At 30.5% G+C, this 16,074-nt stretch overlaps 2 protein-coding genes and 1 non-coding gene across 12 annotated transcripts; 2 read left to right on the top strand and 1 right to left on the bottom strand.

The window, feature by feature from the left end:
- Nucleotides 1–974: 974 nt before the first annotated feature.
- On the top strand, nt 975–9,472 carry LOC103487096 (50S ribosomal protein L12, chloroplastic-like). Of its 10 annotated transcripts, none has more exons than XR_007820331.1 (3): nt 975–1,860; nt 6,494–6,599; nt 8,002–9,472. XR_007820331.1 is itself a non-coding variant. In XM_051083869.1 (2 exons), the coding sequence occupies exon 1, from the start codon at nt 1,268–1,270 to the stop codon at nt 1,850–1,852; it is 585 nt and encodes a 194-aa protein (XP_050939826.1). In that variant the 5' UTR covers nt 975–1,267; the 3' UTR covers nt 1,853–1,860; nt 6,494–6,768. The 10 variants fall into 10 exon arrangements, 1 of the variants encoding a protein (XP_050939826.1); XR_007820330.1 differs by having other exon boundaries at nt 9,016–9,472; XR_007820338.1 differs by lacking the exon at nt 975–1,860 and adding an exon at nt 3,761–4,108.
- Nucleotides 4,152–4,254, top strand: LOC127149146 (small nucleolar RNA snoR1). The gene has a single exon (XR_007820551.1). It is a non-coding gene; the product is annotated as a small nucleolar RNA snoR1 (small nucleolar RNA).
- On the bottom strand, nt 7,586–13,632 carry LOC103487097 (cinnamoyl-CoA reductase-like SNL6). Its single transcript, XM_051083868.1, is given in 6 exon segments — nt 7,586–8,161; nt 8,163–8,185; nt 8,685–8,841; nt 8,998–9,192; nt 10,159–10,340; nt 13,287–13,632. Coding segments are annotated over 6 exon segments (1,128 nt in total). The 5' UTR covers nt 13,552–13,632; the 3' UTR covers nt 7,586–7,855.
- Between the last annotated feature and the right edge of the window lie 2,442 nt (nt 13,633–16,074).

Consider the following 16,074-nt stretch of genomic DNA (forward strand, 5'->3'; position numbering starts at 1 on the left):
AACCAAATCAAATCTAAACGATCGTGTACAAAATATATTACTCGTGTTGTTAACGGGGCATTTTTTGTATTTTTTATTGTGGACCTGGGACATTTTTTCGTTTTCGGAATTGTTTAGAGTGTAAATATTTTGTCGCTTTCTTATATCGTTAAAAGAACCTATTATATATATATATATATATATATATATATATATATATATATATATATATATATATATATATATATATATATTATAATTAGGATTGAATTTTTTTATTTTTGTATTATTTCCAAAATTATTATCAATATATTTGAATGAGGTGGCAAGTGCACGCATGCGTTCATGTTAAATTGCACATTCCTTCGCCCATCCACTATTTTTATTTCAAAGCCATTTGGTGGTTTCGCTTTGGTTTCTCTTACAATTCAAGAAAAATAATAGATATTAAGATTATGTTGAAATTCTTTGATTCCAAACGATGGATATTAGACCCCAAATGATGAATTTGATTTAAAAAGTAACAATATTAACGTTGAACTTGACAAGTGCTACAATTTTTATTTTCAATTTGAATTTTATAATTCTTTTTACGACTTTGTTTGAAGAATCATTAAAAGAACTAATCTTTTTTATGTGAATTAACTAACTGGTAGAACTAGAAAATTTGGATGATTCATGTGTTTGACGTAGCATAATTTTTCTTTTATATACTTGTTTTTATTGAAATTAATGAGTAACATACTTGTTTTTATTGAAATTAACGAGTCAGAATTGAAAATTTTATTTATTTGTTTTTCATGCATTTAATTACGTTGCTGCCCTCGGTAAACATATCGGAATCCCAAACTTGGGCCCCAACGGGGTCCACTCCGGAATTAAATTTGGGCCGAATAAACATGGGCCGACAATTTCCTGATATTTTATTAACAAGTAAATTATATTAATATTAAATATGCCTTTCTTTCTCAAAGGGCATTTGGTCTAGTGGTATGATTCTCGCTTTGGGTGCGAGAGGTCCCGAGTTCGATTGTCGGAATGCCCCCTTTGTTTTTAACTTTTTTAAGGGTTAATTAAACAAAATTCTCCCGACAATTTTTGTATACCAAAAATACCCCTTAATATTTTACCAATAATCGGAATTTTTGAAGGTCAATTTCGTCCAAAATAGAATTCAAATTTAGCCTTACATTTCTTCAAATCACTGTACTACAAAGTCCTCAACTTTATCCTATCTTCTTCTCCAAATTCTCCCTTCTCTTCTCTTCTCTTTTTCATCTCTACAAAAATGTCTTCCACTCTCTCCACTGCATCTCTCCGATCCCCATCTCCTTCTTCTTCTTCTTCTTCTTCTTATCCATCAAATTTCTCCCATTCCCTCAAACCCACTCCCCTCCGTTTCCCCTTTTCTTTCGCCCCCACAAATCTCTCTCTTCGCCTTATTCATCACCGCCCAATCTCCGCCGTCGCTGTTCCGGAGAAAGTGTCAGAAATCGGCGATGTCATCTCCAAGTTGACTCTCGAAGAGGCACGAACCCTTGTCGATTACCTCCAAGAGAAACTCGGCGTTTCCGCTGCCTCCTTCGCCCCTGCCGCCGTCGCCGTCGCTCCCGGCGCTGCTGCCGGAGGTGATGATGCGGCTGCTGCTGTCGAGGAGAAAACGGAGTTTGATGTTGTTATTGAGGAAGTGCCGAGTAATGCAAGGATTGCGGTTATTAAAGCTGTTAGGGCTTTGACGAGCTTGGCGTTGAAGGAAGCGAAGGAGTTGATTGAAGGTTTGCCGAAGAAGTTTAAGGAAGGAATTTCGAAGGAAGAGGCGGAGGATGCGAAGAAGCAGCTTGAAGAGGCTGGTGCGAAGATTGCTATTGTTTGATTTTGCTGGTTAGTTTCTTCAATTCTTAAGGTTTACAATGTAGGCATTCTGGTGGAACTAGAGTTGGCGTTTATTATTATTTTTTTTTTTATCATTAACTGATGAAGAATTTTGTTGATATTCTGCTTACGAATGCCTTGTTGTTCATGAATTGCTACGGCTGTGGTTACATCCTCTGTTCTGTTGTTTTTGCTTGCTTATAACGTGTTTGTCAAAATGCCAACATGAACTTTCCTTAGGCGTTCTCATGAAATTTTTCTTTGTTTTTTTCAATTGTTAATTGATGGATAATTTTATTAGACAATGAGATCAAAACTCTGGCTTGAGAAATTTCATTAAGTCTAAGCCATATATAATGGGAGGAATGAGGTTTATCAAGAAATTGGTAGTAGCTAGTACACATTCTTCCGAAAATTTCATAGGTACCCTTTCTCGAACAAAAGAGACCGAGCAACATTAAGGAGATGCTAATGTATGTGTTCAACCATAGAGTTTTGTTCAGGTTGTCCAACAACCGATAGCTGATGACAACACCTTGTGATTGGAAAATGACCAACATCAAGGAGATGCTAATTACCAGAATGAAATTGTTTGATAGAAGCCCTATCAACTTAGAGAAAATGAGGAACGGTGAGAATTAGCCATTCACAAAGGCAGTGTTTTGAAAAGCCCTCTTCGACGGATCTAGCACCTTCCCTTGGAAAGGCCAGCTCAAAAAATAAGGCACACCTCTAGGCGTATTTCTTTTATTAACTAAAAGAATCAAGTTTACTAAGCCTATATGAAAAATACTTTGCGGGTTTTTTTTCTTCCATATTTTAACTTCACCAATGCTTTCTCTTTTTAATCTAATATTTTTAGAAAAAAGAAAAAGAAAACCGGCAGCCCTTGCGCCTTGTGCATTTAAAAACACTGCACAAAGGTTAAAAAGAAAAGGTAACGGTTATTAGCATACGACCCCTGAATGTCACAATGAATCAACTTAGAAGTATTAGCCAAAGGACACTAAACAAGACGTGGAAGTATCTATCTTAGAGGAATCAAATGTTTGTTATTCAAAGGGTAGCTAAGACAAGCATACCAGTACAAAGTATCGGAAGAAACAAGATTAGTAGTGTAAAAACTCAAAACAGTGGCACCAAAAGTATGAGAAATGTATGCCAAATCTTAGTTTTTGCATATTATCATCAAAGAGAACTTGTCTAAAAGGAGAACTAATCACCCTCAAGTGGAACCAAGATGTAGATGAGATTTAAGCAAAATGATGGAATGAACGGTTACGGATACTAATATGGGGTGGATAAATCTCACCCGTAAAATACTTGGCACACCCAAAACGGGATGCAATGTTGCAAAATCATCTCCATTAACTTTAAAGTGGATAGGAATTAACAAAATTTTGGCCAATAGTTTACGTTAGATGTTATATTAATTTTACTTTCATCTACTAGTTAAGCTTTTGGATCAATCGGTGATTTAAAATGCTCTTCAGAATGTCTTGGGTTCAAGCTTCTGCAATGTTGTTTTCTCCCCAATTTAAATTAATTTCCATTTGTTTGACTCTTCTTCAAATTCCAAGCTCATAAATGAGTGAAAGTGTTGAATATTATATTAAATTTACTTTTACCAACTAGGTTAAATTTTTAGGTCAATCACTTGTTTAAGAGTTTATGTTTCTATATGAAATAAATTTATCGTGGTCATGCACTAAACTTTTCTATAAGTTTGATTGAGTTGACATATGGAGAACCACGTTTTACACTAACAAATATGATGAGAATAATCGAACAATCAAAATCATGCTAGATTTCTTTCATTTGAAATCAAAGCTATTTTTGGAATAAACAAAACATAATCAGAATAAGTGAAGAAAATTTGCTATGATTTCTATTTGTTTCAAGGTTTCCTATATCCATCAATTAATTATTCTGAAAATGCTATTCATTATAACTACATTTTTTAGAATAAGTATATACTTAATTATTTTGAATTTAATTGGATTATAAAAACTCTTTTGTTTATTACCAAATTTTCAACCAACAGTTTGGACCATAACCAACCCAATCCAACGGGCTTTTAAACAACAACGGCCCACATCGAGCCTCGAGTTAAAAAGCCCAAACGTTAAGCTATAAAACTCCCCGAGGCGAAAGGGTTTCTTCGTTGTATCAAATGGAAATTCTCAAACCCTAATCTGAGAACCACAGGTCGGCGACAAGTCGCCTTTTCCTTTCGCCGCCACCTCCTTTACTATCGGTTAAACATTTTTTCATTCTATTTTCGTTTTTTATGTTATTCCGGCGAGGATGATTATTGCTTTATATTTCTGACACCTCTTGTATGAGAAGTTCGTTCTGAATAAGATAGATCTTCTTTGAGCAGATTCAGCAACTCTCTGAGCCATTCTTCTTTTGATTAAAACTTTCTCCTATTTCCTTAACTTTAGATCTTCCGTTTCAAAGTATGTTTTCATTAATCTGTCGTCCGTACTATAGAAGTATGACGGAACCAATGAATTCGTTTTATTTGGATTTTTGGTTCTCGACTTTGTATAGTTTATTTTTTCTTTCGACTTTTGTTCTTAACTCTCCACTTTTTGTTTTAAATGTGTTATTTTTGCTAACTTGAAAATTTGAGGTTTAATTAGAAACAAAAACAACTTTTTGTATAATGCAAAAGTTAAATTTTAATCATTTCAAAGCCTAGCTTATATTTATTAATCATAATTTTATAAACTAGTGATTGAAATCGTAAAGTTAAAATGTAATTTTATATGTCAATTAGTGTTAGTATACCCTAGTCTTAAGAGATTTTAAACCAAGTAAAATTTCAAGAATATTTCTATATATATATATATATGTATATGTGTGTGTGATCTTATTTGTGGAAATAATAAAAATAAAAAATGGTTATAAATAAAACGATTACTGCCAAAGTTCATTCAGAAACTATATGAATTTGAATTTTAAGGATTTAAAATTGATTACTTAAAAAAAAAGAAAAACAACAAAATTGGGGACACCTATTTTAAAACCATGAACGGTGAGGTAATGAGAACTGAGGTCTATGGCTGCCTTCAATTTTGAAATAAAGGGGAACAATTCCTTAATATTTAATAAAAACAAACAAATTGATTATATAGAGATCTATAAGAATCTTAAATTATTCCAAAACTTTTAAGTTTATGTTTAAAATTATACATAGGATCCTTAAATTAAGAAAATATGCTACATTCATATTAAAACCAAGATCAATAATATATAATGTTCTAAGAAAATAGCAAAAGAAGAAATACATGCAAACTTTAGAACACACATGTTCCACAACAAATTAACTCCACCAACTAATTGACTCCTCCCTCAATCCCCCAAACTTTCTTCTAATTATTTATGTTTGATTTTCACAATAAATTCAACCAAAAAAAGATATATTTTTTCTTTTGGGTAAAATTGACTTTTTATTTCAGTAAAATAATTTAGAAACAACAACATATATATTATAGTATTAATAACAAACACTTTACTCGAATAATATGTGAACAATGAAAAAAACTGTGGATGGGATGATTTTCGGGCAGAGGATGTTTCAATTTTGTTTATTTTTTATGTGAGCAGAACGAAGAATTCAGACAAAACTTTGGTCGTGTTTGACGATTGCTGTTCGTCTTTTATATGATCAAAAATATACTGAGTGTTGTAAATCGAATCCAAAAAGTATTGATGCTCATGATAGCATACACTTAACTTTTGATGATAAGATTGGATTTGATGATCAATCAATGAAATTTGTAATTCTAATTACTTGTTCTATTTACAAATAAGAAGAAGACGAATTTTACAATGAAATTTCCCTAATCGAAAGAACCCTAAAATTGTGAAAGAATCACAAATCTCAGCTTCAAATTCTCAAATTCCTCTGTCTAATCTCCATCGTCTTGTTCTTCATTTCTAAGGTTTTCACTTCTTCAATTCTACATATTATCCCATACAGTTCTCTCCTCATCTCATCAATTTCATTTATACATAATATCAATTCATCTCTCCTGCACTCTCTCATCGTGGAAGCCCTAATATTTTGAGAGCTATCAAATCGGTCATGCATCTTCTCCAGTTGATTCGTGATTTGAAGAACACAAGGCTTAATTTGATTTGGATCCTTCTTCATTTCTTTTAATTCGATTCCCAATCTCTGGACTTTTTGTGAAAAAACCTGAGCCAGGTCGCTACACTTATTCTTATCAAAATTCCATCTCTGTTCGTCGTTGAATCTGTCTTTCGCCATTTGAAATACGTGTTCAATGTAATCACTGTATATCTTCACGATTTCTTCGATTAATTTCACTGGCTCAGAATTAGACGACGAATCTGAATTCAGATCAATCAGTTCGGGAGAGGAGTTTGTGATTGATGATCTTTTTCTTTTCGATGATTCTCCCCTATAATCATCATCCCTTTCTCTTCCTTCTTCGAAATCAACTTGGACGAAAGTTCCGATATTTTCCACATTAAATTCTTCCACATGATAATGAGGATATAATGAAAATGAATCTTCGTAGACATCATCAATTTTTTGTTTCATTTTCGAATCCTTTGCTGGCTGATCGTAATTGTCATCTTCAACTTTAATTTGTTTCAATTTCAGGTCCTTTGGTGGCGGATCATAATTATGATCTTGATTGTTCTTGTGTTTATCGTTCACGGATTTCGGATCTGAATTCATCGCTGATTGGTTCAACGAAGACTGAAGTGTGAGTTCATATAATAATATCTTCTTCTTGTTGTGATTTTGTTCTTCGTCTTTCTTGAATTTTCTTCTCTCTGATCTTTGATCGCTCAAATTCCGGCGCTTACCCTCTTGTTTTATTGGAATGATTCAATTGGTCACTTTATATTATTATGATTAAAAATGTTTACAAATACTTTTTTTAATAGTTTTTTCGGTTCAAACAATTTTACATTTTTAAACTTTACTCAAAGCTTTTAACTTAATTGCAACTTTTGACTAAACTTTTATATTTTATTTTTGTACATAATAATAATAATTAGTTCCTTTCAATTTTGTATTTAATTAGATTTACGATGAATTTAATTTTTTTTTTTAATTTGGTTTATAATTTAACATACATTGACTTTACGAACAAAGTAATTATGATAAATAACTATTTTACGGATAATAATAAAGTGTATTGGCAACATTTTAATTTTTCTTTGCAAATATCGAAAAGTTTGTAGTCTATAGATAGACTATGATACATTGTACTATTTTTGTTACCCTATTATAAACGAGTTTAGTTGAAATTGTTTGGTGGGTTGAGTTGAAACTAAGAGATTTTGAGATGTTAATTTGAAAATAAAACATTGAAATTTTTTTCGATTGGATTCGAGTTTGGCAAAAAGTGAAAAACAATTAAACTGAACCGATTGATAAATGTATATTCAATTTGATCTTTGTTCGATCTATAAATTTTTTCATGAAATTTATCATATTATTATTATTCTATCAATTTTGATCCATATAAAATTGTGACTAATATTGAAATTTATTAGAAATATAAAAATTAAAATTAGACACATAAAAATATTGAGATAAATGAAATGGTAGCTAAAATGACATTTAAACCTATTATCTTGAGTGTGTGAAAGCGATAAGTTTAGTTAAGAAATTTATTATGTAGATCAAATATTTATTGGATGCATAATCAAATTTTCGATAAGCTTTTTCTTTAAAAAAAAATTGAACGAGAGAATTGAACCTTTAGTTATTGAATCATTATTTTGATTCCTATTACAATTTTGAAAACCAAAGAATATACTCTAAGCATGTTATCCCTCTTTTTAGCTTAATGTCTGAGATTCAATTCCAACCTCAGACATCTATGTTGGAATACATACTTTTCATCATTTATTACGACTTATCTATGCACTTTTTCTTTTTAACACAATTGCACCATTATACAAAACATTATTGATTTTGATGAACGAAGTGGAAAAGAATAATGTTGGATTAGGGAAATGCATTTAGAGAATAACAGCGAGTAGAAGGAGCTCTTGAAGAAGTGAGATTGAAAAGCCTTTTATTTGATAACTGAAACTTACTAGAAGTGCTTGTTGATGCTTCTTCTTCTTGAGATTGGCAAATTTTGGTGATAGGGATACATATTTCTCTTGCCAAAGCCTCTGCCTCAGCTCCTGTTTTGATTATTTGATCAAAACAAATGTATCTTCCATGTGCTTCGTTTTCTCCCATTGCCTCATAAACGTTCACCTGTGCCTCTGCCAATCTTCGCACGCTCACCGTTGCCAGTAGCCCTTTGCTCATACATCTCTTCTGCTCCTAATGTCGTTTACAAATGAAAAAGATTGAGAACTTGAATAAGATTGACAATAATCGAGGAGAAACTGTACACTCGGGCTAACTATTTTTATGTTTTGTTTAACTTCAAAGTGTATAGTTAGTAAGAAAAATAGTTTTCAAGCTTCTCTCATAAGAAAATTGTACCTAAGTTGTATGGCAATCATACGTGAGTATATATTAAATAATCAAAGTGTATAGTTAGTAAGAAAAATAGTTTTCAAGCTTCTCTCGCATAAGAAAATTGTACCTAAGTTGTATGGCAATCATACGTGAGTATATATTAAATAATAGGGCAAAATCTATTGGTGTAGACTTAACTAATAGAGTAATAATATAGTCTATAAGTAAGAGTTGTAGTTAATCAATTCCAAACTTCGAGAGTTGAATTTAAGTTTTGCTATATCTAGTAAAAAAGTTAGTTGGAGATTAACATTTTGAAAATATTAAATTTTAGATATTGGAAAAAGATAAAGAGTACCTTTGAGATATGCAATTGTTGGAGTTGAATTTGTGGTAGAGAGGTTAGGAGGAGGAGTTACCAAGGCAGAACAAATGGTGACTAACTTTATATCTCTTTCTTTTGCAATCCTCCATGCTGCCTTCTCCGCCTTCAGCTTCCCCAAAGCATACCATAGCTTCAATTCCATACAAAAAGTTCCGACATAAATAGCTTTAAATTGTCTTCTTCAAAACCACATAATAAACACCAAAATGATCGTTTTTAAATAATATTATTTTGAAATGGCTTAATAAGCATGACATTCACAGAGTTATTCAAGATTTAGACTTACTTTTTTATCGTTGCATAGCGATCGATCGCTCCAACAATCATGGTCGACGACCGGGGGGAGCTCGGCTCGTGTTCCGTCACGCCATATGCAGGCCAAAAGAGAAGAGGTAAAAACACAGTATCTTACGGATGACGTTCTTGCGCAGGCCTCCATGACATTCTCACTCACCTTCTTTTCCACCTCAACCATGGCTTTCTTTTAGTACACAACATCATCATTTAGAAGAAGGTTAGATTAGATTCTATTAAAATGGAAAACTAAAAGATGTTTATAAGAATTTAAACTTCATTAGTAACTTCTTAACTTCTATAGCATTACCCAATATATATCTCACCCACACATGATATATATATATGTTTAACTTCTTTTCCTTCTATACATTTATTAGATTATATACAATTTGTTACTTAAAGTAACACAACTTTAGGTTAGAAATAATAATAATCAACAAACAAAGTTCTTATTTGTTTTCTTATGTAATCTGTTTATTATAATTTATTATGACTTAGACTCGAAACATTCAATTCAAATATAAGTTTTAGGTCACGTTGAAGTACAATTTCATCCCATTACTATCGTCAAACCCCAAAATATATGCAATTAACTATCTCAATAAATGATTTACCGAAGTGTGTGGATCATCCAACAATACTAACAAACAATGTGATGGTATTTAAATCTTCCTCCACTTCGTTAAACCTTTCATGTGCTGTTTGGGCACAACGTTGATGTGTCTTCCACTTAACCATTAACATTGTTTTATTAAATTTTTTAATATTAACTGACGTGTCTTCCATGTCCTTCTATTTATTTTTCATAATTAAAATAATTGTAATGTTAAGTTTTAAATCTGGGTTATAGTAATAGTTAATTAATTGGAATTATTTTAAATCAATTAATAGACCTTAACACTATCTATCATCACTATCTATCAAAAAGCAAGAATCCAGTAAAAATTCTAGATTAAAAGTGTTAATTATTCAAAAAGTCCAAATAAAAAAATTTAAGTAAAACAGGTAAATTTTGTTGCAATAGTTTCAAACTTTTAAAGTAACATTAAAAAGTAATCAAAGCAAAAAAATATAGTTGAAAATATAAAGAAGTAAATTAAAAAAAAAATTAAATAGTAATTAAAATAATATAGCAGAAAACGCAACGTACCGAATAGCCGGTGAGCCCAGAAGGATCGATGAAGGAAGAGGTATGGAATACGCCACGACATCCTTCAAATGCATTTACTAAGCTATGGCTCTCCGTTAGATCGGCCGACAATGTCGATATTCGGCTAACTCCACCACCTGCTTCTGATTTCAATTTCATCTCTCTCACTTTTTCTCCATCTTCTGCATCATCTTTTTCAACATCCATATTTATATAATTAATACACACAAACAATCATAATACCTAATAAATTATTAATTAATTGCCTAACTAATGTCTCATGCCTATATATATGTCACAAATTTCGTAGATTTATATTAGTTCTAAAATAAACTTTCAAATTGATTTATTGAAAAAAAAATTGTAAAAGGGTCCTCATGGTTGAATATTTTTTGTATGACAAACCTAATGTCGTTTTCAAAACTTTTTAATTTAGTCGATCTAATAATCTAATTGAATTGAATGTGTAATAAGACCTAAACTTTCAAGTATTAATTAATTCTATAATCTAGAAATTGATTAATAAGTTAAGTACCTATTAGATTTAAAATAAAAGACAATCAATCATTTATTTGACACGAAATCTATTAGATAGACATTTTTTAAAGTTTAGAAGAACTATTTGCTATATAATTAGAATAAAATAAACCAATTAAGTACGTAGATCAATCTACCCGACATCTTTTAAAATCCACAGAAACTATTTGCAACATAATTGAAATTTCATGAACTTATCAGCTAGATATTTAATGAATATTAGAAAGTCAGGTGGCATATAACAATAGGTCAATCAAAAGCAAAATATATAATGGATGGATTAACTTTCATAAAATTTAAACTTGTGACTTGTGAGTAACATAATACGTAATTAAATAAATGACTAAAGAAAAGTACTTTGCGTTTTATGACAAAAAAGAAAAACTTCACTACATTTCGATTATATTACAAAGTGCTAATATTTTTAAATAACGTAATTCAATGCAACAATATTATATTAGCTTTCGCAACAAAAGAACACGTAACTTAAAAAATGTTCAATCATTTAAACCCACCAAAATTTAAGAAAGCCTACGTGTGGCAGATCTCCTGCTGTTTAGAGCAAGGGAAGGTCTGGATTCAAGTAGATCTTTCGGTTTTCAATTATGTCTTTATTTTATTATGCCTTTAGCCCCCTTTCAGTTTATTATATATATATATATAAACAAATATTTTATATTTAAATACTATTTTCGTTTGCTATACTTTCGTTTAAAATTCTATTTCAATTCCTCAACTTTCCATTATGTTCTATTTTGGATCTTAAATGTTTTAAAATATTTATTCTAATATTTGTACTTTTGAAAAATACTTGCTTTGATGTCGTTATAATGAGTAGAATCCTTTGATTAAATTGATAAATAATTAAAGAATTTTGCTAATTTATTCTATAAATCTTTTATATCAATATAGAAATATAATTAAATAAACTTATTTTAAAAAGTAATTTCGCCGAAACTTAAACCCCTTCTGTTTTCTATTGACTTTTCATCATTTATTTATTTATTTCTCAGAATTGAGATAATCTTGAAATAAATCCATGAGAGATATTGGTGATTAAAATAGAAATGACATATTGATGTTGAATATAAATTGAAGTAGCACAAAGAAAATAAACAAAAAAAAGTGATGTTTAATATCCATAACAATTTAAAATAAATTAGAAAAATAAAATAAGTACTTTAAAATAAACTCTATGAAATTTTAAACAAATACTTCTACGATAAATCATGAAACCACAGGAAAAGAGAAGAAATAATTGGAAGGAAGAGAAAAAACAAAGCACAATAAATCACAAAATATCTCAAACTTGAATTACTAGAACCATGAATTCGATCGAGCATGTGAATTGAAAAATTGAAATAAAAGGATAATGTGCTAAAATGGTTGACTTTTTGGGTTCCTATCATAAAACAAGTGGGAGGAGAATATTAAATAGATTACAGTTTTTGGCAAAAAGCCAAAAATAATTATATAAATGTTTATTTTCCTCCATAATGTTGACGTTCTCATGATTCTCAAAATCATGAGAAGGCCAAGAAGAAAAAGCGATAAATAATTTAAAAGCTTTCGGTGAAGAAGAAAAAATGGCTGCCGCCGTTGGTGGCTGAACGTTGACCAGCTTCTTACCAACAAAGTCCAAATTAATTATTTATCCTTCTGTAAATGAATATATGAATTCTGAAACGAAATCAAGATTTTGAAACAAACACATTTGGGAAATAGGAAGAAGATTCCCGAAATACAGTATGCTCTTTCTTGTTTGTTAATCTAAATAATAATTTTCAAACGAGGAGAAAAACAAGAGTGCAAAACTAAAAAAGAATCGAACAAAGTCTCAGTATCAATGTTATCGTACCGAAACAGATGCCTGAAATATGAAGATTTCAAAAATTGCAATATACTTTTCGAAAAATGAGAAGGAAAATAGGAAGTAATCCGGAAAATGATTAAAGTTAAGCTTAAGAACAGAGGAGGAAAAATTCTAAGACTCGAGCACTCAAAAAATGAAAATTCTAAGTAAGAATGTCAATGAATTACAGATGCGTAAAATTCAAAAAAAAAAAAAAAAATCGAAAATGCATTATGCTCTTTCAAAGAAAGAAAACAGAAAGAGGAGAAAATCAATAGTTGAGCACCAGAAAATTGAACGATCATCACTACCAATGTCAATGAAACAAAGAAGATTACAAAATAAAAAATAAATAAATAAACAAATAAGCAGGAAAACGATCAAAGCTAATCTTAGAACAAAGGAGAAAATCGAGCACTAAAAAATCTAACGATTTAAACAGTTACGAGAAATTCAAAGAAGATTCCAATAAATGTAAAACAGAATAATCTAGAAAATGATCAAACCTAATCATAAAACAAAAGAGAAAAACAAGAGTTAAGCAGTCAAAAATCGAACGATTCTAAGCACCAATATCACCGAAACTAAAACAGAAAGAAATCTGGAATAGGATAAAAATTAAGCTCAGATCAGAGGAGAAATCAAATCAGAAGCTAAAAAAATCAGACGATCTTAGCAGCAATTTCAGTTCGAAACACACACAAAAAAAAAAAAAAAAGCAATGGAAGTAAAAACAAACCTGGATTATCGAGGAGGATCCGAACGGAAAATCCACGCTGCAGAAGTTGATTCACGAGCGCAAGGCCTAAGAGAGAGACGCCACTGGTAACGCAAACAAGCTCGTCGCCGGGCTCCTCGTCGGTATCAGAGGAGGAGTTGGACAAAACTCTCCTTCCATAGAAGTCATCAGAATCCTTCCGATGCATAGGGGTACGTTCAGAGATGCGGCGGAGGTCCTCCAAATCCACTGTCCGACGCTGATGTTGGGCTCCTGCAATGCCCATTGGAAGTTGGAAAAAGTAGGGAAAAGGGTGAAGGCGCAGAATGTTTGGAGATGATGAGAGAGAGAGAAGAGGAGGAGTAGTTATATTTACATCGGGAAAAGAAGGGTTTAATTTCACGTGAATCTCCGCTGCAGAAAGTAACTGCCCCCACTGCTTCAGTAAAATAAAATGCTTAATTACTTTGGAAAGATAAATAATTTATCTCCTCCGCCACCACCACCACCACCATCATCTTTCGTGTGGGGATCTCATCAATTCTCTTCGGCTGAATCACAAACTTATCCTCTACTAAAATTTGTTTTTTCTTCTGCTTTTTTAAATGTTTTAACATTTTTTTTTTTTTTTTTTTTTTTAATGTTGGTAGTGAGTGAGTGAGCCATATACAAAGTGATTCTCCTAATAACTTCATTCTTAGCTTCTAGAAGAAACATAGACATCATACTTCTACTCATCCACTTACATACTCATCTTTCACTTCATTTTCGATATTTGGTAATAATAAATATTAATCATCTTATCCTACCCCCAATTCCAAAATTATTTCTTAATAACAAAAATAAAAATGATAGCTTTTCCATAAAACTATATGACCATTTGAACCACATCTCTTGTCTTCGAAAATATAACAAGTTAAGTTAAGTTCATGTTTGAAAAGATGTAGACATATATTTAAATAAAATTAATTGTGAGAATCGAATCCACCTTAATTTTAATTTTAGTTCATTTTTTATCCATACAATTTTCAAAAACATTTTTTATTTTGCCAATAATTCTTTTCAACTTTTTATAAGTTCAATAACCGAACAAATATTGAAGCTATAAGAATTAAAATGAACATTTTAAAAGTAGATGGACTAAAATTAAAATGAACATTTTAAAAGTATATGAACTAAAATACACCCAAGTTATTAAAATTAAGCGTGTAAATGAGTTGGGTTGGAATCGATATTTTTGAATTGGTTGGGTTGGTAAACCAAATAGTATTCCCGATCCAACTCAACCCTTAAAATAGGGTTGAGTTGAGTTGTCTAAGTATCAACCGACTTTTTTTTACCGAATTTTCTTCAATTAATAATAAAATATATATAATATAAATATAAATATCATTAATTCAGGTTGAGTTGGGTTGAGCCCGAATTTTTTAACCCCCAATCCAAAAAAAAAACCAAAATTTTGAACTCAAACCAAATTTTAAACTAACTAACTCAAATCTTATAATGCGGATCGGACTGTGTTAAGGTTATTCTTACCTCCCTAATTAAAATTATTAAAACTAAAATAAAAATTTTAATAATAATATGGACCCCAAAATAAACTGTAACAAAAAAGGAAAGATGAATGAAAACATTTGTTTGGTCATTTAAGTTTGGAAATAAATGTTTATTTAATTTCTATTTACTTTTGGAAAGATGAGACATATTTATTAATTTTATATTGATTATTAGGTTAAGTGGTTTTTTACCTTTCTATCTATCTCCTCCCTCTATTCAAAACGCAAGAGATTGAATTAAAACCTAAACAATTATTTAAAAATCAACACCTCACTTATGCTATGTCTTCTTAATTACTTCTCTTACTTAATTACCTAACCTTTTATTGAAATCCATTATAATAATATATGACCCCATGCATTAAAATTATTAGTTACAACAAGGTATATGTGTGTGCACTCAGACTCCAAATTCTTACTACTTTTGAATTTTAATTTTAATTTTTAATTTTTAATTTTACATTTTTAATTAAAGGTTCGATTCAAGAATAAATTCTTATTATAATCTAAATCCACTATTTATTTGAAGGAGAATTGCTTTAAAATGGTAAAGTTGATGAAATGTTTACACTTTAATCATAACTTTATTTTGATGGACCCAACATGATTGATCTTCTAATTAATTCTGTGGCGGGCAATGAGTAGAGAATACAATAATGAAAATTTGAATGGTACATTTTTCAATTGTTTGGTTTAAGTGGGGAGGGATTGTAAAAGTTATATAAAGGCTTGACACGTGGTAGTGTGTAGAACAAAAACAAAAGGTTATTCAAATTTATATTAATCAGAAGAGGAATTAATAATTTAGATTATCCTTAAAAATGAATTTTAGTTGAAGTAGGTGAGAAAAAAGATGCATATTATCAAAAGACAACCAACAAAATTCCTAGATTAATTTAATATAAATCAAAATCAATCTCTTAGTTTGACAGCCGTACTTAAATCTCATCACTCGAAACTATATTTTTTAGACTATATATGAATTAGAATTATAATCAAACCTAATATAGCAAAATGAACTATATTTCTTCTAACATCGGTATAATCTAAAATAATTTCCTGAATGAAGGCATCCATGAAGTTGAAAAAAAGTGGTTTCAAATGATTTCCTATAAATTAAGTTTTAGATGGTTGGAACAATCTTGGGTCTTTTTATTTGGTTCTATTTGGGTTATTTCCCTTGTAACAAACGTTTAATAAAAATGTAGAAATAATAAAATATTTATCACTAATAACGAGAGTAACTGATAGTT

The sequence above is a fragment of the Cucumis melo genome, chromosome 4, assembly GCF_025177605.1.
Source record: "Cucumis melo cultivar AY chromosome 4, USDA_Cmelo_AY_1.0, whole genome shotgun sequence".
Classification (NCBI taxonomy): domain Eukaryota; kingdom Viridiplantae; phylum Streptophyta; class Magnoliopsida; order Cucurbitales; family Cucurbitaceae; genus Cucumis; species Cucumis melo.